Source organism: Schizosaccharomyces pombe (assembly GCF_000002945.2).
Source record: "Schizosaccharomyces pombe strain 972h- genome assembly, chromosome: I".
Lineage (NCBI taxonomy): Eukaryota > Fungi > Ascomycota > Schizosaccharomycetes > Schizosaccharomycetales > Schizosaccharomycetaceae > Schizosaccharomyces > Schizosaccharomyces pombe.
Genome location: NC_003424.3, coordinates 3,144,639 through 3,169,614, shown reverse-complemented (window position 1 = coordinate 3,169,614; position 24,976 = coordinate 3,144,639). Strand labels below are relative to the sequence as shown.

At 36.7% G+C, this 24,976-nt stretch overlaps 10 protein-coding genes, 15 long non-coding RNA genes and 3 other non-coding genes across 28 annotated transcripts, besides 1 other annotated feature; 12 read left to right on the top strand and 16 right to left on the bottom strand.

The window, feature by feature from the left end:
* Positions 1-29: 29 nt before the first annotated feature.
* On the bottom strand, positions 30-515 carry SPOM_SPNCRNA.3413. Its single transcript, NR_192778.1, has one exon. It is a non-coding gene; the product is annotated as a non-coding RNA (long non-coding RNA).
* png1 (chromatin modification-related protein) lies at positions 228-1,721 on the top strand. Its single transcript, NM_001019505.3, has one exon. It carries the CDS (start codon positions 573-575, stop codon positions 1,422-1,424), a length of 852 nt encoding a protein of 283 aa, NP_594080.1. The 5' UTR covers positions 228-572; the 3' UTR covers positions 1,425-1,721.
* A 194-nt stretch (positions 1,722-1,915) lies between these two features.
* tif211 (translation initiation factor eIF2 alpha subunit) lies at positions 1,916-3,187 on the bottom strand. The gene is made up of 3 exons (NM_001019504.3): positions 3,090-3,187; positions 2,857-3,027; positions 1,916-2,750 (listed from the first exon to the last, which is right to left on the bottom strand). The coding sequence occupies exons 1-3, from the start codon at positions 3,157-3,159 to the stop codon at positions 2,071-2,073; spliced, it is 921 nt and encodes a 306-aa protein (NP_594081.1). The 5' UTR covers positions 3,160-3,187; the 3' UTR covers positions 1,916-2,070.
* Positions 2,638-3,266, top strand: SPOM_SPNCRNA.892. The gene has a single exon (NR_151278.1). It is a non-coding gene; the product is annotated as a non-coding RNA (long non-coding RNA).
* Positions 3,267-3,552: 286 nt separating this feature from the next.
* SPOM_SPNCRNA.218 lies at positions 3,553-4,059 on the bottom strand. The gene has a single exon (NR_150637.1). It is a non-coding gene; the product is annotated as a non-coding RNA (long non-coding RNA).
* Positions 3,868-4,226: a sequence feature (RNA overlapping with rRNA (SPOM_SPNCRNA.3412) was converted to a misc_feature.).
* Positions 4,069-4,261, bottom strand: SPOM_SPRRNA.14. Its single transcript, NR_151404.1, has one exon. It is a non-coding gene; the product is annotated as a 5S ribosomal RNA (ribosomal RNA).
* Positions 4,262-4,481: 220 nt separating this feature from the next.
* SPOM_SPNCRNA.3411 lies at positions 4,482-4,847 on the top strand. The gene has a single exon (NR_192777.1). It is a non-coding gene; the product is annotated as a non-coding RNA (long non-coding RNA).
* Positions 4,795-4,866, bottom strand: SPOM_SPATRNATHR.04. Its single transcript has one exon. It is a non-coding gene; the product is annotated as a tRNA-Thr (tRNA).
* Positions 4,867-5,260: 394 nt separating this feature from the next.
* On the bottom strand, positions 5,261-6,488 carry rrp41 (exosome 3'-5' phosphorolytic exoribonuclease Rrp41). The gene is made up of 3 exons (NM_001019503.3): positions 6,392-6,488; positions 6,304-6,343; positions 5,261-6,192 (listed from the first exon to the last, which is right to left on the bottom strand). Exons 1-3 carry the CDS (start codon positions 6,392-6,394, stop codon positions 5,507-5,509), a joined length of 729 nt encoding a protein of 242 aa, NP_594082.1. The 5' UTR covers positions 6,395-6,488; the 3' UTR covers positions 5,261-5,506.
* On the top strand, positions 5,576-5,783 carry SPOM_SPNCRNA.3410. The gene has a single exon (NR_192776.1). It is a non-coding gene; the product is annotated as a non-coding RNA (long non-coding RNA).
* Positions 5,907-6,396, top strand: SPOM_SPNCRNA.3409. The gene has a single exon (NR_192775.1). It is a non-coding gene; the product is annotated as a non-coding RNA (long non-coding RNA).
* A 272-nt stretch (positions 6,489-6,760) lies between the features above and the next one.
* ppt2 (holo-[acyl-carrier-protein] synthase new8) lies at positions 6,761-7,296 on the top strand (the record flags this gene model as incomplete). Its single annotated transcript, NM_001356102.1, has 3 exons — positions 6,761-6,945; positions 7,004-7,092; positions 7,172-7,296. 3 exons carry the CDS (start codon positions 6,761-6,763, stop codon positions 7,294-7,296), a joined length of 399 nt encoding a protein of 132 aa, NP_001343114.1.
* SPOM_SPNCRNA.3408 lies at positions 6,921-7,369 on the bottom strand. The gene has a single exon (NR_192774.1). It is a non-coding gene; the product is annotated as a non-coding RNA (long non-coding RNA).
* pdc201 (pyruvate decarboxylase) lies at positions 7,370-9,804 on the bottom strand. Its single transcript, NM_001019502.3, has one exon. The coding sequence runs from the start codon at positions 9,383-9,385 to the stop codon at positions 7,673-7,675; it is 1,713 nt and encodes a 570-aa protein (NP_594083.1). The 5' UTR covers positions 9,386-9,804; the 3' UTR covers positions 7,370-7,672.
* Positions 9,617-10,124, top strand: SPOM_SPNCRNA.3407. The gene has a single exon (NR_192773.1). It is a non-coding gene; the product is annotated as a non-coding RNA (long non-coding RNA).
* A 7-nt stretch (positions 10,125-10,131) lies between these two features.
* SPOM_SPNCRNA.3406 lies at positions 10,132-11,199 on the top strand. The gene has a single exon (NR_192772.1). It is a non-coding gene; the product is annotated as a non-coding RNA (long non-coding RNA).
* SPOM_SPNCRNA.217 lies at positions 10,495-11,133 on the bottom strand. Its single transcript, NR_150636.1, has one exon. It is a non-coding gene; the product is annotated as a non-coding RNA (long non-coding RNA).
* Positions 11,200-12,113: 914 nt separating the features above from the next.
* On the bottom strand, positions 12,114-12,185 carry scn1. The gene has a single exon. It is a non-coding gene; the product is annotated as a tRNA-Ala (tRNA).
* A 97-nt stretch (positions 12,186-12,282) lies between these two features.
* On the top strand, positions 12,283-17,589 carry peg1 (CLASP family microtubule-associated protein). The gene is made up of 3 exons (NM_001019501.3): positions 12,283-12,375; positions 12,418-12,485; positions 12,565-17,589. Exons 1-3 carry the CDS (start codon positions 12,327-12,329, stop codon positions 16,834-16,836), a joined length of 4,389 nt encoding a protein of 1,462 aa, NP_594084.1. The 5' UTR covers positions 12,283-12,326; the 3' UTR covers positions 16,837-17,589.
* Positions 12,759-19,445, bottom strand: msw1 (tryptophan--tRNA (Trp) ligase Msw1). Its single transcript, NM_001019500.3, has 5 exons — positions 17,990-19,445; positions 17,746-17,826; positions 17,536-17,663; positions 17,360-17,481; positions 12,759-17,287 (listed from the first exon to the last, which is right to left on the bottom strand). Exons 1-5 carry the CDS (start codon positions 18,287-18,289, stop codon positions 16,833-16,835), a joined length of 1,086 nt encoding a protein of 361 aa, NP_594085.1. The 5' UTR covers positions 18,290-19,445; the 3' UTR covers positions 12,759-16,832.
* On the top strand, positions 17,878-18,870 carry SPOM_SPNCRNA.3405. The gene has a single exon (NR_192771.1). It is a non-coding gene; the product is annotated as a non-coding RNA (long non-coding RNA).
* SPOM_SPNCRNA.216 lies at positions 18,990-19,705 on the bottom strand. Its single transcript, NR_150635.1, has one exon. It is a non-coding gene; the product is annotated as a non-coding RNA (long non-coding RNA).
* A 190-nt stretch (positions 19,706-19,895) lies between these two features.
* sak1 (DNA-binding transcription factor Sak1) lies at positions 19,896-22,667 on the top strand. Its single transcript, NM_001019499.3, has one exon. It carries the CDS (start codon positions 20,108-20,110, stop codon positions 22,406-22,408), a length of 2,301 nt encoding a protein of 766 aa, NP_594086.1. The 5' UTR covers positions 19,896-20,107; the 3' UTR covers positions 22,409-22,667.
* On the bottom strand, positions 20,662-21,703 carry SPOM_SPNCRNA.3404. The gene has a single exon (NR_192770.1). It is a non-coding gene; the product is annotated as a non-coding RNA (long non-coding RNA).
* On the bottom strand, positions 22,060-22,310 carry SPOM_SPNCRNA.3403. The gene has a single exon (NR_192769.1). It is a non-coding gene; the product is annotated as a non-coding RNA (long non-coding RNA).
* Positions 22,668-23,055: 388 nt separating the features above from the next.
* Positions 23,056-23,748, bottom strand: fcf2 (rRNA processing protein Fcf2; the record flags this gene model as incomplete). The annotated part of the gene is made up of 1 exon (NM_001019498.2): positions 23,056-23,748. One exon carries the CDS (start codon positions 23,746-23,748, stop codon positions 23,056-23,058), a length of 693 nt encoding a protein of 230 aa, NP_594087.3.
* Positions 23,749-23,886: 138 nt separating this feature from the next.
* bet5 (TRAPP complex subunit Bet5) lies at positions 23,887-24,401 on the bottom strand (the record flags this gene model as incomplete). Its single annotated transcript, NM_001019497.1, has 2 exons — positions 23,887-24,317; positions 24,365-24,401. The coding sequence occupies 2 exons, from the start codon at positions 24,399-24,401 to the stop codon at positions 23,887-23,889; spliced, it is 468 nt and encodes a 155-aa protein (NP_594073.1).
* On the top strand, positions 23,993-24,886 carry SPOM_SPNCRNA.891. The gene has a single exon (NR_151277.1). It is a non-coding gene; the product is annotated as a non-coding RNA (long non-coding RNA).
* Positions 24,887-24,976: the final 90 nt, after the last annotated feature.

The following is a 24,976-nucleotide window of genomic DNA, read 5'->3' as shown; positions in this document are numbered from 1 at the left end:
TATATGAACTAACACATTAATAACGTATCGTTATTACTTAAACAGATGGTAACCTTTAGCATGTGAATTCATAGACAATTTGGCAACTTAGATATCATACATACGTTGAAAAGATTTATCTTCAAAGTGATTTGGTTTGCGTGAATTCTTATGTTTTTATTTCGCCCTCTTTGCCTTCCAGTACTGTGTTTACATTATATGGAGTGGCGGAACTCAACACCAAATGTGGGCTACTATAAACAACCGGAAAAATTTTCAGCAGCTTAAGAGAGTGTAAAAATAATCTTTAAACGACACAAAAACGAGCCATAGGTTCATATATATTATTTCAATTAGTGTCTTTGTCCTTCTCGTTTGTACATTTATTGTCACATTCCTCTACTTTAAAAGATAAAGTCATAGTATCTTTTATTCATTAGTTATTGAAGTATCGAAAATATTAGTGGAATATCAACTTTCCCTATCTCTTTAAAAGACTCAAATCTCCCTTTCTTTTGGAATTTGAAATCATAATAATAATTTTTGCATAAAGCGGAAATTAGAACGTATCTATAATTTTCAATTTGAGAATAATGGCAGATGATACAGCTTACATACTAAGTGAGTATTTGCAAACGTTGGATAATGTTCCCAACGAAACAAAACACATCTTTGACGAAATTAGTGTGAAGGAAGTTGCTGTACATGACATCTGGAAGAGAATTCAAGCAGCTGATTCTCAGATTCAGTCATACATTAAATCACATGGTTCCTTGACCCCACATCCAAAAGAAGATGCTTTGTATTCGACGATTCGCGAGGAGTATCAAAAGGCAATTAATATACAGAACGAGAAAGTCCAGTTGGCGGATCGTGCCAGATTGGGACTTACACGGCACATAAAGCGATTGGATGATAGACTTGCAAAGGCCGGTCATGGATTTACAGCTGCGGAATTGTTAAATGCTCCTGACTACTATGCTTCTTCACCGTATGGTGGATACAGTCCAAGTGGTGCCTCAAGTGCTCGTCAAACACCGGCCCCTTCTCGGTCGGGAGCCTCAACAGCTGGTCGCCGTCGTACTTCAGCAACTACCAGGGGTGCAATTCAAAATGGAGTCTATCACTCTCCTTATACGGCTTCGTTGGCAGATTCTGGTTCAACTCGCGGTCAGAAGGTTTCGAATGCCACTGCAACCACCCAGTTAGAAACTAAGGCAGATTCCACAACGCCGAATGAAATGGTCTCAGAAGAAGATATGGAAGAGGATAATGAAAAGTATTGTTTTTGCCAGCAAGGATCATATGGGCAAATGGTCGCTTGTGACAATGCTAATTGTGAGCGTGAATGGTTCCATATGGAGTGTGTTGGTCTTAAAGCTCCTCCTGAAGGTACATGGTATTGCGAAGCTTGTAGGGATCAGAAGCTTGTTGATGCTAAGTAATTTTTCCCCAATCTAAAGTCTGTTGGTCTTCCCATTATTGAATGCAAGCATTGTTGTTTTTTTTTGGGCTTTAATATCCGCTAATTTTTCACCTGTTCCGAACTTACTATATTTGATTATACGTTGTTCAAGCTGTGTATATGTGATTTGCAAAATGGTTAATTTATTAATCATATCTTCACGATTACGAATCCTTTTTATCTTATTCTTGTCCTTGTTTGTTTTTCACTCACATAATAAGTACCAGATTACTTGTACATTAAGAAATTCAGTTCTTTAATTTCCCCAATCCTCCCCAAAGCAGATATTACACGCCGTAGCTAACCACAGTAATAAGTCTTTTGTAACTTTATTATTTGTAATTGCATTTGTTGTCCATTATTTCTACTATATTGGAACTGAACTTATTATTGTACATACAAAGGAACAAGATGCAGCGTCTAGCGTTTTCATATTATCTCGTAACATATAAAAGAACTCTTACGCATTCGGAAAAAAGAAGAGGAAATTTTTTAACCATAGATATCACTAGATAAATTTGATAAAGTGTATAGTACAAAATAAAAAGAACCCCAGATTATAATGGAACACTAAAGTGCCAAAAATTCACAATGAAAAAGCGTATATTAGCTAGTGTCTAATCCATTTACTCAGAACCGCTTTGGTCATCCTCTTCATCACCAGAGATTTCAGCATTTTCCTTTTCAAATTTTTTCATCAAATCGGCAAGCTCCAATTCGTCAGTTTCACTAACCGCCTTGGGTTTCATTTTAACAGTACAGGTACCATTGGATGCTGTAATGGATTTTTCGATTGCACCAATTGCCTCTTCTAGCTTTTTGAGACCCAATGACTTATCTAATGCGTTTGTCAAAAGGACGTAAAGTGGAGGAGCAACAAGTTTAACTTTGATAGGAACCTCCTCGGTATGAACATCTTCAGCAGCCTTCAAAGCGGCCTTGATAGCGTTAATACCTTCGTAGCCAAAGCAAGTGACTTCAACGTCAGCACGAATTTTAATGGGCTGAGGCGTCAGACGACGAGAGATTTGAGCCAACAAATCATTAATAACACCCGATTTGGGAGGTTCTAAACCCTCAAAGACATGATCTGGGTTACTAATAGCAAGCTTAAAGGCGTCATAAGCATGTCCATATTTGCGGTATAATGGCCATCCAATTGTGGTATACATGGTCTCCAAAGGAACATTATGCTTCTCAGCAATATGGCGCATAATGGAATGAACAGCCTTAGATTTGTTGAAGCGTTCTTCGCACTTTACAACATCCTCAGGGCTAACACGGCGCTTTGAAAGATCGATGTATCCTTAATCCTGGTTAGTACATTCCTAACAACTTATAAACCTTTTTTCCCCTTTTGTTTTTCTTTTTTTTAAAAAAAAAAAAAAAAAAAACTACTAATAAATTCTTACCTTTTTCCTTGTCGACACGTAAGACCACGACGACTTCATTACGACCAACGCGAATATGCTTTTGTACTGAACGAATACGACGTCTGGAAAGCTCAGAGAGCAAAACCATTCCTTCAATATTATCGTATTCCAACAATTTTACATAAGCGCCCATCTCCTGGATTTGACGAACTATTGGAAATATTAGCCATTACCGTTTCTTTAGACAGACAACATGTGCATTTTTTACATACCGTTGACAACAACGAGTTCATCCACTTCCGGGAAGCGATTCTCGTACATTCTGCAGCTTGTCGTCGACATTTTTGCAAAGTGTTGAGTGTTTGGTTCTGAGTAAAAATTTGTGTGGACTACCCACTTCTAAACTCTAGGGGCCAATTTTGCTTCTTTTCAGAACCCAGACATTGGTCATTTTAACTTAACTGTTTATCAATAATTATTCTTTATATTTAAAAAGTTTCCTTAAAGAAGATTTATTAGTATCTAAAAGCACATAACGATCGGTGATAACTGGCTTACCAGCCGAACGCTGAATAAACTAGCAGTAAAGTATTTAATAAACTAAAGTGTTTAATAAACTACTAGTTTACTACATCGTTTAGAATTACAGATAATATACTTAAACTTTCTTTTCCCTCAAACGAAAATTACAATTGGAAAGTTTACGAATAGAAGACTCTGTCTAATTGATTCCACTTGTTCCTTTGACTAGAGTAAAGAATTATTTTATTGAAAAGTTGTTAATCCATTGCCTTACAAACCATCCATCACCGTTTTTTGGATTACAAAAAAAAGTGAGAACTCGTATTAATGAAATTCAAAAGGTTATCAATGCCAAACTCAAGAATAGTTGAGGAAATGTGTTTTCAACAGTCTTTGAATATAAACTATTACAAACAAACTTTTTTTTTTCAATGCGCTTCTCGTAGATACATTGAATCAAGAATGCATCTAAACTTAGTAAAGACAACCAGTTGAATATGTCTTTTATATAAATATAAAAGTTCTTTAACACTTGTTCATGAAAATGAACAAGATGTGGTACTAATTTGTGAATTGTATTTCATTTTTTGTCTGTTGTGGGATGTCCTCCATTCCGATTCGTACCTGGTCAATACAAGAATTGCGCTGTAACGAAAGTACTCATCTAGTACCTAGAATGAGAAAAGCCGCTTTAAATTAATTACAAGTATTTTCCAAATATGTTAATATAAAAAGAAGCAAATCATCAACAAAAAAAGATGAGCCTACAGCACCCCGGATTCCCATGTTGTCTCCAACCATAGTACTAACGAGGCCCTCAGACGCTTAACTGCAGTGATCGGACGGGAACTGGTGTTTTCGCCTAGGTATGGCCGTAGACGTTTAAATAGTATATTTATAACATGTATAAGCAATAAGTTTTTGAAGGCAAAGATAGAAAGCATTTAGGGAAACTGATGTATTCAATCAAACTGATAAAATTAAAAACTGTTGAAGGCATATTTCAGTATGCTGTCTAGTAAAAACAATTGAAAACAATAAAACGTACAAAACTTAAATCAGGCCGCGATGAACTGGTATGTATATAATTGCCAGATATTTGCGCAACGGTATTCTTGACAGTGCTATGAAAGCATCAAAAACAGAAAGGGGAAACTTAGTCATGCAGTTTGACGAAGTTTCATTTTTACTTTGGTTGAACGGCACGAGATTCCTCATTTTTAAAACGAAGGTAATATTAACTGTTGATCCTACAGCGATTCTTCCATTTTATTAATCAAGATGTCCTTGAAATCAGCAATCAACTAGTAACGGCAGAATTTGAGTATGTATATTCGATGAATTGTGAGAAACCCTATTTACAAGAATATGCATTAATAAGTATCTTAGTATACTCATTTTGTAGCTTTCAATGCTTATTAGAAAGGCCGATCTGTGATCGAAAAATATAAAAACTGCTCCGGCAGTGACTCGAACACTGGACCTCCTGTTTACGAGACAGGCGCTCTACCACTGAGCTACAAGAGCTACTGTTAGTTTGCACCATTATAGAAATATATAAAATAAAAATACTGTGTTTTTCATATTTTAACATTAACAAATTTAACATTTATCTCGAAAAACAGTTTTACGATTCTCATAATAAACCTTAGGTTTCTTATATCTAAAAATCTAAAAAAATATATATATATATATATATTTTCTTTTTAATCCACATCAATCTGTAATATCTGTTGAATGAAAAATTCCCGGTTGTTTATGAAAGCCTCCCCCAAAAAATAATCAATTTATTATAATAAGTGAGATCTGAATAACCGAATTTATTCATAAAATCTTCAACTAATTAATGAGCCTTTTTTGATGCATAATATCTACAGTACAATCCATATTTTTTGTAATATAAGCCCCTTTAGACAAAAAAGGGACGCAATCATTAAAAGATTATATACGATATTCGAGGTGATTTTTTTGATACTTATACAGAAATACCAAGGATAAGGACAAAAACGTTGTACTAGGAATAAAATGAGTAAAGCTGTATACGTTTTGTCAGAATATCGTAGAGCTAAGTAAAGTTGCAATTGTGATGACTTATCAATGTATAATTATAAAAATTAATCTTCCCGTTCATTTATTTTTAATAGTTTTTTTCCCCAAAATTTTGTCATTAGCTGAGACTTGCAAGTGCCGGTTTAGCGCTTTGTCGAACCGCACTTTGCATCGTGTTATAAATATGTTCTGATCCAGCGATCGCCATATTCATTACTGACTCCAAATAATCCAAATGCATACTAGTTTCCAGCTGCATATATACGACCTTTTTTATGTTCCCCAAAACAGCAACCGTCAACCATGAAAGAGCTGACTCCTCTAGTGAGTTTAAATCCAACAGCATATCAGACTCAACAATCCCAGCTGTACTACAGCAAACGAAATCTTTAACTGGTATACCAGCATCTATTAAGGCAAGAGTAGTAGCGTTGATACAAGATGCCATTACTGCACCATCATCTTGTAAAACATGCAAGTAGACAGAAATTTGACTTCTGGGATATAATTCTGTTTGAATTATCTCCTCAAATGTATTTTGTAAAGCTAAACATTGCAATTGAATTCTCCTATCCGATTTAAATCTCTTTTTCACATCTATTGTGCTGAAAGAAGCAATGTTTATTTCGACATTCACAAATGTTCTGTCAGCTCTAGCTTTGGACTTTATTACAGGCTCCGAGGGTCCATCGACTATACACAAGACCTTTGTGTTACCCAATTCAATAAACGCCGACCCATTCTCCGAAGGCTCGATTCCAATACGACACTGAAAGTTTCTCATCTCATCCCACCGTCGACCATCTTGCAACAAATATTAGCACACAGAAAGATTAATACATTTTATAAGAATCATAGATGTTTGAATGTAAATTTTAAGTTTCTTTTTCATTTCCCATAAATGAATTGGCTTACCATTTCGAAGACCTTCAAGGGATAAAATCTCAAAGTGTGACTATATGGTTAGTACTCGTATTATCTAGAGATAAATTCTATCTCTTACCATATGAAATTTTTTTTTTCGTGATTGAAAGGATTACAAATATATAATTTTTGGTTCCCTTTGAACACTTTTGTAACTGGGAGTGAGTAGAGAGTACACTTGTTACAGTAAAAACTCCTGCTACTGCATTCGCTACGAAACGAATTGGATTTGATGTCTTTGGGGGCACTAATCGATAATGAATTAGATAAATTTATTTCATTTTATTTAAGGATAAAGATTTTTATATCTCGTTTAGTGTGTCGGAAATTTAGTTTACAATATATTATTAATTAAGCGTTCAAAATTATTGAAGCCATAGATTTCTTTTTTTCTTCTTGCATTACCATTAATATTTCCTGTTCATGTTATAAAGAATCAAAAATCGAAATGGGTTTAGGGATTGACATTTTAAAAATTTCAAGAATCTCAAGATTAATTCAACGCTCTCCTGAATGGGAAAAGAACTTTTTAAAAAAATGTCTGTGTGAAAATGAAATTAAAAAGTACAACCTGATTAAAAGCAATTCCTCGCTGCCTCGTTTAAGCGAACAGGCTAAATGGCTTGCTGTTAGGTATGCTTGTCTATATTTATGATCGTTTCATAGTTTTAACGGTTATTTTCCTATGTAGATGGTGCGTCAAAGAAGCTGTTTTCAAAGCTTTACAACCGAATTTTCGAGTTTACATGTCTATGATGGAGTATGTTCGAACTCCCACAGGTGTGTCATTTGTTTTCCATGTTCAATGTTTAAAAATAAAAGGTTTGTAAAGTTACTGACTTTGTTATGATTAATATAGGCTACCCTTCCGTTGTTATTCATGATCCCCGATTTCCGCTTTCTCCCGTAATGGTATCTGTAAGCCATGAGGAAGATTTGGTTGTAGCGAATGCTTTGTATCTACCATCTATGCCAAAGACATAGACGAGAGACCAAATTGAAGGTACTATATTATTTAGTGATTCTATTGCTGCTACTCATTACCAGTCGTCTCAATGACCTTTTTTTATGTTATTGAGTTTATACTAACAGGGAATTATCTGGACAAGTCTACCTTGGAGTAAGGGGATGCAAAAAGAAAAAAAAAATAAATCATTCAATGAATCCTAATTACCAACAAAAAAACAACCGCTGCATAAACTTCAATATATTCATTCATTTTATGAAAGAAATATGGATTGACGTAGAAAAAAAAAACGACTGTTGCAAATTAACTAACCTAACAAAAGCATCATTTGAGAAATATTGTAAATTTCAAAATCAAAAACATATCATAATAATATAGCCATAGCCATATTTTTTACTGCTTGTTAAGAGAAGCGGTAAGTTTGGCTTGCTCAATCAAAACACGAGGAGCATCCAAGACAGGCATATGAACTTCAACGAGCTGAATTACATCAGCTTTTCCAAATTCCTCATCTTTAAAGAGATCGAGGAGCTCCTTTTCTGAATGAATGTTATAGGAGCGAGAATTTTTGGCACCATAGCCTTTAAGAAGGTTTTGATAGTCCCATTCAGTGTTGATGTCGTTGTAAACAGCGTGAAGACCGTGAATGAGACGTTCAATTGTATATCCCTTATTGTTAATTACAAATATGATAGGGGTGAGACCGTTACGGATGGTAGCAGAAATTTCCTGAACAGTTAAATGAAGGGAACCGTCACCAACAATCAATATGGAACGACGGTGAGGAGCATCGGAATCCTTGATGCCCAACGTAGCACCAAACATAGCGCCAACCGACCAACCAATTGAGCCCCATAATACCTGTGAGAGATTTTGGCAGCCTTTGGGGAAAATGCAATCCAAAATACCAAAGTTGGAGGTACCTGTCTCGGTAGTCACTACATCGGACTCACGAAGAAAAGAGGCAAACGTAGGCCAGAACCATTTGTGGGTAATGGTTCCTTCGGCGTAACCCTCAGCAGCAACAGCCTTTGGTGGCTCAAAGTGAACAGGACGGGCCTTTGCCTGAACGGACTTTTTGTCAATGGCAGCGGTGAGCTTGGGCAACAAATGTTTCATCGAAATGCCCTCGTAAACGCCAGAACGAATTTTGGTGTAGTCGGAATGAAATTCGATGGTTTGAGATGCAGGGGTAGCATAAGTAAAGGTGCCCGAGTTGAAATCGGAGCGAAGACCACCGATGATGAGAAGCAAGTCAGTAGATTCGGCACGTTCTTTGATGGAAGGCTCGGTCAAGGAGCCAATGTAGACGCCATCAAAGTAGGGGGATGACTCATTGATCGCAGTCTTACCCATGGGAGTAACGTAAGTGGGGAAATGGGTCGCATCAATAAAGTCTTGGGTTTCCTGTTGAATGTGGAAGCGGGAAACACAAGCGTCAACGAGGATAGAAGGGTTCTTGGATTTTTCGATCAATTCGAGAATCTCAGAAACCACCTCGTGCTCAATCTCCTTGTTGTTTTCGGGAACAGGGAAAACCAATGGAGTCTTCAAGGGAGAAGCATCCGTGTAGAAGTAGCCGGCGTCCGAAGGAACGGCCAGATAAACGGGTCTTGAAGTGCGAACGCACGTTTCCAACAGGTTGTCGATGAGACGACCGGCAGAGTCACCGCTATCCAGGAAGGCGACATCGGCAGACAACTCGGAGGACATACGCTGGAAGACTTTAAAGTCACCATTTCCCAGTGTGTGATGAAGAAGGGGACGAGTGGCTTGAGCCTTGGTGTTGGGAACACCGACAATGTGAACGACAGGAATACGTTCAGAGTATGCGCCGGCGAAACCGTTGAGTGCGGAAAGTTCACCGACGCCAAAAGTGGTGACGATGGCAGAAATGCCCTTAACACGAGCATAAGCATCAGCGGCATAAGCACCGTTTAGCTCGTTTTCATTACCGACCCAGCGAAACGTTTCGTCGCCCACTTTCTCAATCAAATCGAGCAAAGCCAAGTTAAAGTCGCCGGGTACACCGAGGATGGATTTGATGCCCAATTGCAGCAAACGGGTGAAAAGGTATTCACCAACGAGGACTTTTTCGGAAGACATGATACAGGAGTACAACAAAACACGCTACTTAAACAAGACAAGCAAGCAAGTAAGAAGAGCAAAAGGATAGAATGAAAAAGAGAAGGAGAAGAGAAGAGAATAGAGGTGAAAAGAAGAGAAAAGATTGGTCAAAGGAAATGAAAAAGCTCAACAAAGAAAGAGGAGGAATGATACAAGGATCTCAAAAGCAAGTCAAACAAACAAATTTGGGTTTATTAAAAAAAAAAAAAAAAAAGTATAGTATAGTATAGTATAGTATAGTATAGTATAGTATGTGATAAACAAAGGAAATATACAGAGCACAGTAAGATGAATTAATTCCTTTGATATAGATGAGAGAGAGGTTTTAAGTTTGTTTCTTTCTTAACTAAAAAGAATAATAAAAATATGTATGAAACGTGAAAAATTGTTTTAAAGACGAATGAAATGACAGCAACCGCCTCTCCTTTTATAATCTGTGTGACAAGGCCTACAGCATTGACTTTGCAGCATGATTCATCTTTGATCGGTGTATCAATACGCACAACCGATTTGGTCAAGTAAAATCACAGAGGCAAAACTTCGGCTTACTTGATCAGCTTCCTATTTCCATGCAAGAATACCATTGCACTTTGATTAAATTAGCTTGCATTAAAGTTCAGGCTACAAAAACATATTCGGACAACAATGACAAGTATCCGACCAATTACTAAATTCAATGTGCGAACCTCTCCACTCTCGGGTAAGAAGAGTGCATACAAAGCCTTTAGACTTTGTTGTCATGCGCTTCCCTGATACGTAAGTAAATGACAATTAAGATGGAAGGGATTGCGAATGTCGCTTACGTGGCGATGGGCTTGGATGGATGGGCAAGCGGTCAGTCGCTGTTTGTTTATTACGGGAGGGGAGGAGGGATGGAGAGTAAACAACGTAGTATTGTAATGTTTGTGTGAAGGAATGGAAGTGTTTGTGTGTGTGTATTGTGAGTATATGGATATTGTGAGTAAATGAATGTGTTGTAATAATATGAATGTGCGTGTGTGTGTGTGTGTGTGTGTGTGTGGTCGCAGCGAGTGAAATACACAATCATTAATGTTGTATGGTTGCTTTGATGATTTGGGCTGCTATGACGAGAAGCATTGATACTACATGGTTTGCTCATATTACAGAGCCATTGATTTTAGTGAATTATGCAAGGCATGAACGAATGTCTTTCCCCTTGTTTTGTGGCACGAAAAGGCATGATTGAGGCTGTTGAACGTCGGGCGAAAGTGTTTCCTCATGCTATTTTTCCTCTTTCTCCTTTGTCTCTCTACTGTGCTTTACTCTGCCTTGCTTTGCTTTGCCCTGTTCTACCCTCTGAATTTCGATGTAAGGCGGTACAGTGTAATTCGTTGTTTTAAGAATAGAGTTGGAGAATTAATTATTCGTATTCCAAAACAATTACTAATAACTAATGATGTACAATTTTTACGATATGGTTGTTGCGTTTTGACCAGTAGTAGCGCACACAAGGATCGGCATGAGGATCGTCAGCTAAGAAGATAGTGTGTGTATTTGTGAGGGATCGCCAAAAGATAGCAAAGTGGATGGTGTTTAATGATTTTCGTTAAACTTGGTTAGGGGGTTGTGGAAAGAACGCTATTCCCTTATATGTTTGGTGTTTAGCGATTTGAGAATGAATTTGCAACAATTTGATTAGAAAGAGTTTAATCTTTATCATTGTGTTTATTTAGACAGAATGGGTTAGAAATGAATAGTGGGTTAGGTATGAAGAATTGAATGGTTCGTAGAAAGAATGCCGCATAGGTCCAAAACTTGGCAGATATTCAATTTTGAGCGATATAGAGTGGTAAATAAATGAAAAAAAATCAAATAAAAATGAAAAAAAATAAAAATAAAATTGATACCCATAATTTGAAAATGAATAACCATATAAACTAAATTTAAAATAATGAATACTAAGAGTAGAAACACAATTTCATTATCATAAATCTTTATTACAACACCATAAATCCTTCTTCCTTTTTCACAATTATTAGTAATTCAAAAATTCTTGTTCGATTAACTTTCAGCTTTGCACGTTGATTCCCACCAATTTCCTCTTTCCTCATTCACATATCTTCCAACTTGCATCTCTCCAACTTGTCCCCAAAAGACCTATGTGGGCGCCACTCTCCATATACTAACAAATCTCCTTTTTTAATACCTCCAAAGTACTATGTGGGGGCCTCAAACTGCCCTTTTCATTCCAGTATACGATTCTGTTATTGCTCCTTGTATTTTTACTTTTTGTAAATTTGGTTTAGCCATTGCTATTTTATTTAACGAGAGAAGTGCACTTTGGGATCTGTATTGCCTTGCATTGTTTATTTTCAAACTGCCAGAGGACCATAGTGTTGTTTACCGCCCATCCCAGCATTAAATATATCTTCAATCAATTCATTTTTCCGCACAGCTTAAACTTTCGTAGTAAAGTAAAGATTTACAGCTTTTAAATTTCTCCTTCAACGTTTCGCCTTTTTTATCAATCCCATATTTCAAATCTCACTCTTCATTCTCTACTACTTCCAAACCCAACCCGTACAGTAAACAGTTTTACACCTTTATATACTTCATCTATATAACAAGCACATTGATTTGCTGGTCCAACTAATTTTAGCGTTTTTAATCTTGCACTATAGATTTTTCCGGCAACATCATTCTTTCTATTATCATTTCAAACTTGTGTTTACAACACAAAAAAATTTGGACACGCTGGGGATTGAACCCAGGACGACTCGCATGCAAAGCGAGCATGCTACCACTGCATCACATGCCCAGACTTGAAATACACAATTACTTAGTAATAGATATAGCCCTCTTTTTTAAACTCCTTACTAGCGAGTTTTTAATATTCTCTTCGCAAACAACGCTTCACGTTTCTCTTGTTTCGCTCGTTTCATCAATATATTTGTAATTGATGGCGGATAAGGATGCGCAAGATTTTTTAAAGTTCCTTAAAAGTAATGGTATGAAATTCTAAAGCTTTCATCTATATACTGACAAATTAGCATCCACCGATGAAAAGACGAGATGTCTAGATACCCTTCGCTCTTTCTTTAATAAAAACAACATTCCCGTAAGTTTTTTATTTCAAGGAAGTTTATTCTTTAGTTTTCGAAAATTTCATATCATTTACTAATGCTTTTTTGCCGTAGAATGCAGATCTCGGTTTGTTCGTGGAATGCTTCAGACTTGCTTTAACTACCGTCAACCCTTTACTCCTTAGATCTTCTGTTGCATGCTTTGAAACTTTTTTACGCCGTTTACGTGCCCAATATCCTACATGGTTAAAGTTTCGCGTACCTATGCTAAAAAATCTTGTCATCGATCACATAGCCTCTCGCGATTTACAAAAGCGTGTTCTTAATATCTTAATTGACTTATGGCACTTTAACCCATCTGAAATTGAGAAGAGTCTTATACATCTTTCAACAACAAGTAAAAGTGCCGAAACCAGAATTCAGTGTTTCAAATGGTTCGTCCTTGCACATAATGCTCATCTCAGTTTTGACGTAAAATCTTTGCGTCCCGCTCTTTATATAAACCTAGAAAATGCCAACCCTTCTGTACGAGAGGAGGCGAAAGAAGTTTTGTTACTGATTTACAAAAATCTATCTACTTCAGCTAAAATGCAATTTATAACCGATGTTGAAACTACCTCGGGTCTTCGAAGGGAGATCTTACAAAGCTTAGTGGAAGAGCTGTCTCTCATATCGTCTTCCTCCGAAGTAATAATAGTTCAAAATTCAGCATCTTCGTTTCAGCCCGCACCCTTCATGACAGCCGTAGCTACTCTTTACCCTGGAGTAGAGTTGGAGAATGTAAAGCCATTGTTGGCAAATTTTTCCAAACAACTTGAACAAGATAGTGCTTCTATGCTTCCTGCCTTTGAAGGTCGTGAGACTGAACAAAATTGGTCGGTCAGGCAGGATTCAGTTTTGCGACTTCGTCAATATCTAAGGGGAAATGCATGTATTGATTATCTTCCAGAACTACTTTCAGTTCTTAAAACTCTTTTGCCTGGAATTTTGTTGGCTTTGTTGTCATTGCGTACAACTCTAAGTTCTTCTGCCATACAACTGATAAAAGAGATGGCCATCATATTAAAAAGCAACATTGATCCCTTTTTAGAACTTATTCTACCAAACCTATTAAAAGTTTGCTCAGTTACGAAAAAACTTGCATCTCAAGCCGCTAATGTAACATTTGCTGCCATTCTTGTAAATTGTGGAGTCTTGTCGCGAAATTTATCCTTTATCTCTTTAGCAGCTCATGATACAAATGCTCAACTTCGCGTTTTCTCAAGTAATTGGATTTTTATGTTGATATCCTTATCTCCCGAGTTAAAGAACCTTGCATCTTTGCAAACTAATTTGAAAGCTTTTGAAAAACTGATTTGTCGCGGACTTGCTGACTCCAATTCTCAAGTACGGGAAGTTTATCGAAAATCGTTTTGGAAGCTTTCTGAATATTTTCCTTCCGTTCAAGAAGAGTTGACTAACACTCTTGAACCTTCTGTGTTAAAACAATTACATTTGGCGAACCCTAATCGTCAAGCTGCTTCTTTTAATTTTAGTGGTCCTAAGCGTGCACCAATACGTCCTTTGTCAAATTTGCGCTCGTTCAGTAAGTCTCAAAAGGAAGAAACTTCTTCTAATTCTTCTAATTCATCCGGAACTCGAAGATTAGGTCTTCCTCAAAGAGCAACTCCTGCCTCAAGAGAGAGGGTTCTTCCATACACTCGTTCTCAGGCATTTCATTCTACTAGCTTACCACCCTCTTTACCCTCTGGTCATTCACCATCTATAGCCATACCATCTAAAAGGTCCGTCAGCGCTACTATAAAGGATGAATCCAAAACCTTTGAATTACTAAAGAATATACAAAGAAAATATGAATTGATTTTATCTGGAAGTAGCGTTGACTTACCTTCTGCGGAATTCTTATCGTCCAACTTAACAGATGCGCTTTATAGTGGAAGCTCGATTTGTTACTCACTTATTTTTAGTCACTCTTTATTAGACTTAACATTTCAATATGTTGACATTGCTTCATTACTTTCCCAATTTCTCCTTTGTGTTTATGACCCATCAAATGTTGGACATTCCTTTGCACTTGCTTCATTCCCATATGTCAAAAGTCATTACGATGCACATAAATACTTCCCAATAGTCTTCGATGTTTTGATGAACATCTCAAACATGGCTCCACATGTTAAAGTATTCCCTTTTAATACTAATCAAAAAAGACTTATCATACATGGTTGTCTTTTATGGCTCAAAGAAATCAGTGATACAAAGTTGAATCAATTGGAAAACAAACCTTTTTTTGTAACCGATAAGTTGAGATACTATTCCTCAAAAATATTGGCTATGACTGCTAAGACAAAATTAACTTCCAAAAATTGGATACCACTCAGTGGATTACTTTTTTCTTTAAGAGCTCATGATACTTTCATGTTTGATGGCTTACTTGATAGATTAAACGAGGAATCAAGAACAAAGTTGGTAAGCTCTTGGAGCAAGCAGGATGCTTTCGACTATTCTAAGTCATCGACACATCAAGAACACTTAAGCAAAAATTTACCAACTCTTAATACTAGTTCTTCATCTAATTCTTCACAAACCGATTTGCTAGTACCACATGGCAAAGGTGAGACCAAAGAGACTGAGATGCAATCGCCAATAGAAAGCAAAGAGGGGCTACTGTCTAAAGATACTCATATTGAATCGCCGCAAGGTACTTCTTTAGAAAAGGAAAATGAAGAAGAAGGTAAAAATCCAGTTGAGTCAAATTGTTCCGAAGAATCACTGGATGATCACAATATTGATCAAACTCTCGTAAATAAAAAAGAAACACTTGCTCAAGATTCTGAAAGTTTATTGCAAAAAAATAATGCTTTAAATGAAAAAGGGTTCGAGAATCAATTTGGATTATCTTCCTCTGCTGCAAAAGTCTTGAATAAAGATACGCTGGATCATGTAAGCGGCCCGATTTCTAATTCTGTTTCTTCTTCATTCAAAGACTTTACAAGGACACCGTTCAAAGAGATTAATGGAGAAAGAGAGACAGGTTTTGAGCTCACTAGTTATGTCAACGCATTAAGTAAAAAAGACGATATCAATGTTCAAAAAACTGAGAATGTCGACGAGTCAGTGGGATTGAATGCGATGTTTATGGATAACGTAAATCAAGATTCTTTGAATAGTGTGGACCAAAGTTCAGGGAAAGACAAGTTATTATTAACAAGTTCAACTCCTAATAAACCAACTACTTTTTTTATGCCAGCTAATGAAGAAATACTGGGTTCTCCTGCGAAAGATTACGATATCCATGATCAGTCTTATTCAGTTCATGAATTACATTCAGAAAATATGAGAGAAAATGTGGGTCAGTCTAGCTTAATCTATAACAATCGTGATTATATGAATACACCAATGAATGACTTCAGTCTCAGCTTTTCAGAAATAAAAGGTGGTATTCTAGAGTCTCCAGTGGAGTCACCAATGACAGGAACAATATCGCCTATCGATGCAGATGAATCAGTTCTCCACGATATACCTGCATATGAAAGTTTGAATAAATCGGAAAGTAATAAATACCAGGAACAAGCATATTCAACTCCTCTTCATCACACCTTGAATGTATTACCGAAAAATAAATGGATTTTGTCACGTATGCACAAGATGGAAAATGGGAGTCCGATAAATGTTGACAAAAACTTGGACGATGCAGTAGCAGCATTGGAAGCTGCGGTAAAAGAACTGAATGATGGGTCAGTGAATACCAAAACTTTAAAATTTTGCATTAAGGTTTGCAAAGAAACACCTTCAATGTTGTATCATAGTCATGGGCTTTTGCCTGCTATATTACATTATATCGAATCGAATAATTCAGCTATGCACATTTCTGATTGTTTAATATTATTACATGAATTTTTGGTTCAGGGATATCAAGGTGTGGATATGCACACTTATCACAATATCATTTGCATCCTGATCGAAAAGGCAGAAAAGTGCAAAGATGAACCAGTCATATTGGCAGGAATTGAGGATAACATAACACTTATTGCAGAAATAGCGGACCTACAAGGCTTGTACGAATTTACTCAACAAAGGCTTCAATCCTTGAATACGGAAACCGGAGAGAAATCTGCTCCATTGTTACTGATGCTACTGTCAGCTATACTGATGCGTTTAAAAGATTTGGAGTTTCTTGAGACAAAAGACTTACTCAGACATGTGGTTTTAAAATACATAGATCATACAAATCCTGAGATAAGAAAAGCAACTTTTAACGTGTGTTTGGCGGTGAATACAATAGTCAACAATGTTGATGAAACGTTTTCAATATTGGGAGGATTAAATGAAGGACAAAGGCTTCTTTTCATGCATTATTTAAAGATGAAGTCTGATGAAAAGAATTAGTATACGCTCAAACCTGTTAATGTCTTCAACTTATGCATGCAAGAAGAAGCTTCCGCTACTGCCTCCTCTGCTCCTTTTTTAGCTATATCACGAAGTAACTCCCTATTTTGTCTCCATTCATTGAAAGAAGTAGAAATAGGTTGCAAGCATCTGATAATTGCACTTGATACTTTTTCTTTAAATTCAGCATTAGAGCAGGAAGCATTGGCTTGAGCAATGTCTGAAGGGGTAGAATCACTAATAGCGGCGAAAATGTTAATCAAATTGTTAATGCCGGGTCTATTAGAATCACCATAAGTAATTCCCTTTATATTGTCCGTCTGAGCGCGAGATATCTTTTTTCGGATTTCTCCAGTTGAATCACTGAGGAGTATATAGTTTTTGGAATTGATATCGGATTTTGACATTTTTTTTTCTGGCTGGCACAAAGCCATTATAGAACTGGAAGAATCTATATGGTGTTTTGTTAGTTGGAGAGGAATAATTATATTTATATATATAAAATAACCTAAAGTAAACATACTCAAAATTATATCCGGAACTGTCAATATTTTTTCTTTATATGATGAATTGAAAGAACGGGCAATGGACCTTGTTAGCTCAACATGCTGAGACTGATCCTTGCCTACCGGAATATGAGTAGCACTAGAAAATTAGATAATTTATTTCACAAACGAATGGTTCCTCTCTCTCTCTTACCCATATAATAAAATGTCAGCTGCTTGTAAAACAGGATAGGAAAATAAGCCGAGATTAAATCGGGTGGAGCTCGTAGCGCTTGCATCCAAAAAGGAAAGATCGTCATGATCATGAAGATGAAGTTTGGACTTATAATTCGTTAGTTGAGTCGTAAAAAATGGGCACCCAATTATTCGTTGAGTAGAATATTAAAATAGATGCCCGACTTACTTTCCATTGGGTCATTCGGTTTAATTGACCCATAGAAGTTGAACAGGCAAGTAGCCAAGCCAATTCGGAATGTTGTGCAACCTTGAATAATTAGCTTTTTCTTTATAATTTAAAATATTGGAAACAATTTTGCATAAATCGAAGCTTTAGCCAAAAAAAAATCGGCTTACGAAGAATATAACTACCTCAACCGACTTGACGCGTGCAAGTTCATGCAATCTGGTTAAATTAATAAAATACTTACATCGGACTGGAAAAATAATGTTGATTTTTGAGGATTTATACCGATGGCCAACAAGGCAGCAAGCATATCGAGACGGGCTTGTCTAAATTTAAGAGGATCTTGCGGAACGGTTAAAGCATGCAAATCGGCAACAAAGAAGAAGCATTTGGAGAATGGGGTACGAGCGGCTTCCTCTTGTAGTTGAACCCATTGCTTTAGAGATCCCAAATAATTGCCAATGTGAGGAATTCCAGTAGGCTGAATACCTGAAACAACTCTGCTATGTGGAAGGAGAGAAGTGATTTTTGGAAGTTTAGCCATTCTTTATTACTTTTTATTTAATTGGTTTATAAAGTGAACAAATAAATAAAGATAAAGAATAAATGTAATGAAAATAAAAAAAAACAGCTGTGTTATAATCCAACTGATTACAGCTCGCAGACAATTTTTTCAAAAAGGAACAAGGCCGTAGAAACGAATGCTACACTTATGACTAGGTCAGAATGAAAACAAGCAAAATATAGGAGGAATGTTCAATGACACGCAGATAAGACAACAGGATAGAAACTTTTCTTCTCTACCAAAGATAGTTGATAAATGGTATCAAAACGGGATTATTTTTTTGGTAAAATCAAGTAGCTAAAGTTCATAACCATACAATTAAAGCGTTGCAATACCTCAGAAACTGAGAAGATGCCTATAACAAAAAATGGGATAAGAAACCCAAACTATGGGAGGAAAAAAAAGATTAAAGGCGGAAAGTGATATTGTTAGAAAGTATGGAGAAAATCCTACAATGGTGGGTATTTGAATTCTTCATAAAAGAAGGATAGTTTACATGGAGCGAGTCATTGAATGAACTTTAAGCCGTTAAAAATCTACCGAAAATAGCTCGTTTAAGCGTGAGGTTATTTTTTTTTTATTTTTTAACGAATTTGTTACAAGTGTCCAGAAGTTCGTAAAACTTGAAGAGAGCAAGTAAATTTGTATAAACAAACATGTTTTTTAAAGTATAAAAACTTTGTAAATGATATTTAAGTTGGTGTAGAAATTTAATGTAAAAAAATTTTGGATGCTTTTTGTGTACGATAGATCGACTAAAAAAACATACAAGAATGCGCAGGTCATGCCATTCTTTTTTTTTCCATTAATTTATTCCATATTGACTCGCCATCCCCACTTTGCGGTAAATAAGCGCTGCAAAGTTTCTCGTTGATTTTTACTTTCCTCCCTCTACCACTCCTAAGAAGAAAAAGGAAATTTTTTGACTAAATAGTCATGATTTCAGCAATATTCTACTTGTGTTAGTGATGTTTTAGCAGTAGACAATGATTTTCAAAAAGCTCGAAAATACGGGTTTTCCGCAATACCCGCTACTATTTTGGTAGAAAAACAAGTCATTGTTAGTTCGTCGTTTTAAAAACGCTATCGTGAAAATGAAGATTCTTTTGAAAAGATAAAAGTCTTTTAAATCCGCAGAAAAAAGAAAAAAGAAATTAAACAGAAGAAGCTTGTATGGACTTTACTTCGGCTATTTGCATTCATTCTTCACCTCCTTATGATTGGTGTGTGTAAGCATGCAAGCGACTGCTTTGGTTTAGGTGCAATGAAATTCACTATTTCATTTAACGTTTCAATGGTTCAAGACTTCGCAACGACGAATAGGATCATGGATTGATATCGTAAATAACAATTAACAAGCCCGAAGGAGGTGGAAAGAAAAGCAATTTGATGTAAAATTAAGCTAGCGAAGAATTAAGAATGTAATCAAGCGCCCCACTGCAGTGCCGTGATTATCCTTGTCTTTTAAACACCGAAGTTTAAAATCCTTGCGCTTAACAAGCGATAGTGATCGACGGTGGAAACATTTTTTTTACGACCTCGAGGAGTTGGCGCTTTCTTTGCCCATAAGCATCTTCTTGTCTTCACCACACTTGAGCATTTCCGACTAGCCAAGGCTGGTCAATTTGCCCCTCAAATATTTTCTGAGGATTTAATAGTTACGACGTATAGAGGGTGCTTTTTAATTTTTGGTATCTTAAAAAAGGTTTGTATAGTACCGGTTGGATGTTGGCAAGTAGATAATTTTTTGTGGTAAATTTTTGCACTTCCGATAAACGTTCTGTCAGGCACAGGATTATGAATCCATCTGATTTACCAGGTCAAATACCTCTGTCTAGATCAGATATGAATGTCCAAGATCAATTGGACCCGGTTCAACGCTTTGATACTCATTTTATGCTTCCCCAGGAGGAGAATTTTTTGAATCGCCCCTCCATAACCTCCGAATCTGCACATCCACGAGGAAGTGATTTAGAGCAAGAGACAGAACTAAAAAGACTTGCGTTGGAACATGAACATTACTCTTTAGAGTCGCTAGCGGAAAAGCTGCGAATGGACCACGTAAGTGCCAATTCGGAAAAATTTCGCCAGGTTTTTGGCATATGTTGGTTAAAGCGTGCTTGTGAAGAACAACAAGATGCTGCTGTCCAACGAAATCAAATATACGCTCATTACGTCGAAATCTGTAACTCTTTGCATATCAAACCTCTAAATTCCGCTTCGTTTGGAAAACTGGTTCGTTTGCTCTTTCCTTCCATCAAAACCCGACGTTTAGGCATGCGTGGCCACTCAAAATACCATTATTGTGGTATTAAACTGCGTGGTCAAGACTCTTTTCGCAGACTACGTACCTTTTCAGATTCAAGTCTTTCCCCCGTTTCCTGTTCTTCGTTTCCCAAACCTATTCCCAATCATTTTGAAAACGATGTTTCTTCTATTCAAAACACAAATCAGCGTGTAGAAAGCAGCCCTGCATCGGTTAATGCTGCGGCTATAGTTAGAAAATCCGCTGTCACCCCTTCATCAGATCCTTACAATTCGCCTCCTCCTTCTATACCTTTGCTAGGAAGTCAAACCAATTTGCAATTGGCTCCTTCTTTTGCTGCTCCACAAGCCCATCCCCTACCTTCACATCTTTCACAATCCAATGTTCCGCCACAACTTTCTCATTCTTCGGTACCTTCACCTGCACCACCCCGTTCTGTGTCCCAACCGACCTATTTTTCTCAACCCATGCCTCAGTTTTCTTCTTCGTTTGTACCCGGTACTTCTTCGATAGTACCTACCTTGCATCCTGCTTCTGCACAAGAAGATTTTAATCTTCAACATTCCCTATTCTTCAAACTTAAACTTAAATTCTTGCCTCCTCATAAGCTTCCTTGGATCCCATCATTAGACGTGTCTTCATTTTCCTTACCTCCTATTGACTATTATTTAAATGGTCCATACGATAATGTCGAGGCGAAATCTGCATTAATGAACATTTATTCTTCGCATTGCATTACTCTAATTGAATCAGTCCGGTATATGCATCTCAAGCAATTTCTGTCCGAGATCTCTAACTTTCCCAATTCCCTCTCTCCTTCTCTTTTAGCTTTGCTGTCCTCTCCTTATTTCACGAAATGGATTGAGCGTTCTGATACCGTTATGTACAGGGAAATACTGAAGTTGCTATTCCCTATGACTCTTCAAGTGGTACCTCCGCCAGTCTTGGTGCTACTGCGTCATTTAGCTGAGAATCTCGTTAATCACATATCCAGCATATACGCTTCTCATTCATCTTGTCTTCTCCAAGTCAAATCTGAGACTGCCGCAATCTTTAGTAACTTATTGTCTCGTCTTTTGCGTGTCAACGATACGGCTCATGCTGCTGCTAGGTTCCTTGCCAACCCTGCCGACAGGCATTTAATTTGTAACGACTGGGAACGATTTGTCAGTACAAGATTTATTGTACATAGAGAATTAATGTGCAATGACAAAGAAGCAGTAGCCGCGTTGGATGAGTGGTATTCTATCCTTTCAACCTGTTCAAATCCTTCTGAGCTTTTAGACCCTTTGAAGGACAAACATGAAGCCAGTGATACATCAATGAACAGGGTCGAACTTCGACAAATTGATGGTGTTTTAGATCGTATGGCAGATTTTTTTCTGGAGTTGCCTTCCAGATTTCCCTCCTGCTCTCCTAGAATGTTTCTTCTATGCCTAGGCGCTTTACAAACTAGTGTGCTTCGTGAAATCACGGTCAGTGGAGGTGAAGCATTTGGGGCTCTTTGGGTAATTAGATGTTGGGTCGATGAATACATGACTTGGGTGGCAGAGATTGGCGGATACCTCGATGATAGTTATGATGAGCTGGAACAGCATCATGCTAACTTTCATAATAAAGCTGGAATATCTCAGAGTAATATCCCTCCTCATTTACAGGAGCACCGTCAATCCCAGCAACACTTCCAACAAGACATCGAAGCTTTGCAATCACAACAACAACAACAAGCCACTAAAAATTCCTTGATGGAAGCTGCCTACCAGAATGCTCAGAAGCAAAAGGAAGACGACTATATATCCATTGTATTTGATACAAATGGTGCTTGTAGTTGATGTACAATATAGTTGACCCTTTTTAGGGCTTCGAAAAAGCAAGCGTAATTACACTGACAAAAGTTAATATCATTCATATTATTGTTTTTGTTTTTTAATATATGTTTCTTTTGTTCAGGAGGTCTATTTGTTTAAGTCTGTGAACTTTTGAAATGCAATTAGATTACTATAATCCTGGCGCTTGTTTCTTATGGGTGAACGTCCATACATATACCAAATTGAAAGTGACTATACTTTATATTTGTTTTTTATTTCTTTTAAAATTTCACTGTCAGTAAATAGAGTTTCAACATTTTTGTCTTTAATTTTGATATCGACTATCACATATGTATTGATTAATATAAATGTTCTCCGATAACTATTTTATAAAACCTATTTAAACTATTGAGTGTAATTATTGCATTTCTCTGGCAGTAACAAGAATATTAAGCCCATACAAATGAGGAAATTGGCATCGATATCATTCAACAAGAATAGCGAACCCCCAAAAAAACAGCATCATACTAAAAGCGAACTTTCTACGAGAAACTTCGTGTTTAAAAAACAAGACTTCAAATAAAATGTTTAAATATTCCCCTTAAAGACCATATATTAAATTAAAAAAACGACAAAATAACTTAAACAACGGAAAATGGAAACATCAACCACTATTTCAAGTAAGAAGGTTTTCGGCGCTGCTGAAGTTTTTTATATTGCCCCTTCCGTCCACTCATTTTCGATTTTTGTAATTCTAGATATTTTTTCTTGAAGTACGATCGTCTTTCTGAATCGTGCAATAATTCGTCAACAATTGTCTCTTTGCGCTCTCGAGTGGGGATACGACTAGAGTAAAAGTCCTGAGGACCTTCAACGATGGAACCCACCTGAAAGTATTTGGGCATAGATTTCGTGTTTTCCCTTCGGTAATGCCGTTTCGGATCTAGTGCATTTCTCATCTTCAATAGCTGAATGTCGCGTTTCACCGATTCTGTGAGCTCGGTGGCAGGCATGTCAAACCAATTCGATCCAGCAGTGTCTTTAATATTTTTCTTCTTCTTTGATATACCAGGGGCTGAAACATGACTTTCATAAATAGGTACTGTTGGCTCGAACGACGCATCATTAATATATGACTCGCTATTCTCCACTAATTCATCTTTTTTCAATCCCATAACGAATTTCTTTTCAAAATATGAAGGCAATTCAAAAGAAGAGCTGATTATTTTGGGAATTTTGGTGAGCAACTTTTGTTGGCCATGCTTATCATCGTCAGACGCTTGCTTTTCTTGTAATGTGGATTTTGCAGATTCTAGTAGCTTTGAGATTGTTGCTAAATCTACAGAGAGCCCAATCTCAGTCATTGTTAAAAATAAACGGATTTAGGCAAAAGCGTTGTCAGTAGATGAAGAAAGGCAATTGACCAACTTTACTTTCGCAAAAATCATCCACAAGTAACATAAAATCTAAATGTACCTTTAACGTATCACAAGTGTTCATTGTTAAAAGCAGCTTAACGTTCTCACAAATCGGTCTAGTGTAATACGAAATATTTCGCAATTAATGCCCCCTTCCTCGGCACTGGGAGGGACATGAGTATACAAAGGATGCTTAACCACGAACTCGACATAAAGTGTTGTATAAATCTGCTGTAAGACATGAGTTAAAGAATCTATCTTTGGATTTGTAATGAAAATCAAACGTAGATTCGTAGGTGTTTCGTAAAAATGTAGTTTGTATTTGCTGGTCGTATAGGACATGAATTGATCTTGGTCAGCTGTGATTTTCTTTACCATATTTCTCAAGGAAAATACTACACCAAAAATGAGTTTCTCCATGTCATCTTCAATAGAATTTTGTTCCAACTGAGAAACTAACGTTTCCATAGAGTTGCGATCCGAGGGTTTCCACCTATGTGCGAAAACACATTCACCTACATTTTTGTTAGTTGAATCATGTGGCAAGCCTAATAAAGCATACATTTTCTGCTATAAATATAAAAGGCATAAATAGTCATAATAAATACTACAGGAAAAAGACGGATAATATCGAGAATGCTAATGATGATTTGCTAAGTCGTGACTTTTGGTGTACTAAGTAAGGGCTCTGGCTAACAGCGTGCAGTCAAGCATTATCTCAGTTGGACGATGCTATCATTGAACATATTCGGTAAAAGCAACTTTATTTATAGTTAAACTAAAGAAAGCAAATTATTTAGACCACAATCAGCAAGTGGTCTTCGAACGTTGGACTGTTGCAGCTAAATGGATTTAAAATAAAAAAATAAAGCGTTTAAGTTCTGTCCAAAAATTGGCGGCTTCCTATACACTCATTATTTGAAATGAGTTTACACGATTCCGACAAGCAAATTAACTTTTTCAACTGTTAACTGCTAGTATTGTAGGTATCAATAAATACATATAATATTTCTATTGTAAATTAGTTACCAATATGAAGGGATATTATATCCCGGCTTCAACACCAGCGCTGACAAACTAAGGGTTTTTTTTTTTTTTTTTTTTTTTTTTTTTAATTCCTAGCAACCTCAAAAGCATAAGCGTTATCCCTTCGAAGCTATTGTTATTCTCATCT

Bases quoted from the DNA above. Each gene is read 5' to 3' on its own strand.
- rrp41 (NM_001019503.3), bottom strand. The intron at 6,193-6,303 runs GTAAGCCAATTC...ATTTGTTGCAAG, and splicing joins CCTTGAAGGTCTTCGAAATG to ATGGTCGACGGTGGGATGAG.
- sak1 (NM_001019499.3), top strand. From the start codon at position 20,108: ATGAATCCATCTGATTTACCAGGTCAAATACCTCTGTCTAGATCAGAT.
- peg1 (NM_001019501.3), top strand. From the start codon at position 12,327: ATGGCGGATAAGGATGCGCAAGATTTTTTAAAGTTCCTTAAAAGTAAT. The intron at 12,376-12,417 runs GTATGAAATTCT...CTGACAAATTAG, and splicing joins AAAGTTCCTTAAAAGTAATG to CATCCACCGATGAAAAGACG. The intron at 12,486-12,564 runs GTAAGTTTTTTA...TTTTTGCCGTAG, and splicing joins TTAATAAAAACAACATTCCC to AATGCAGATCTCGGTTTGTT.
- tif211 (NM_001019504.3), bottom strand. From the start codon at position 3,159: ATGTCGACGACAAGCTGCAGAATGTACGAGAATCGCTTCCCGGAAGTG. The intron at 3,028-3,089 runs GTATGTAAAAAA...TATTTCCAATAG, and splicing joins TGAACTCGTTGTTGTCAACG to TTCGTCAAATCCAGGAGATG. The intron at 2,751-2,856 runs GTAAGAATTTAT...ACCAGGATTAAG, and splicing joins ACGTGTCGACAAGGAAAAAG to GATACATCGATCTTTCAAAG.
- msw1 (NM_001019500.3), bottom strand. From the start codon at position 18,289: ATGGCTAAACTTCCAAAAATCACTTCTCTCCTTCCACATAGCAGAGTT. The intron at 17,664-17,745 runs GTAAGTCGGGCA...ACGAATTATAAG, and splicing joins ACCGAATGACCCAATGGAAA to TCCAAACTTCATCTTCATGA. The intron at 17,482-17,535 runs GTAAGAGAGAGA...CTAATTTTCTAG, and splicing joins GCTGACATTTTATTATATGG to TGCTACTCATATTCCGGTAG.
- pdc201 (NM_001019502.3), bottom strand. From the start codon at position 9,385: ATGTCTTCCGAAAAAGTCCTCGTTGGTGAATACCTTTTCACCCGTTTG.
- png1 (NM_001019505.3), top strand. From the start codon at position 573: ATGGCAGATGATACAGCTTACATACTAAGTGAGTATTTGCAAACGTTG.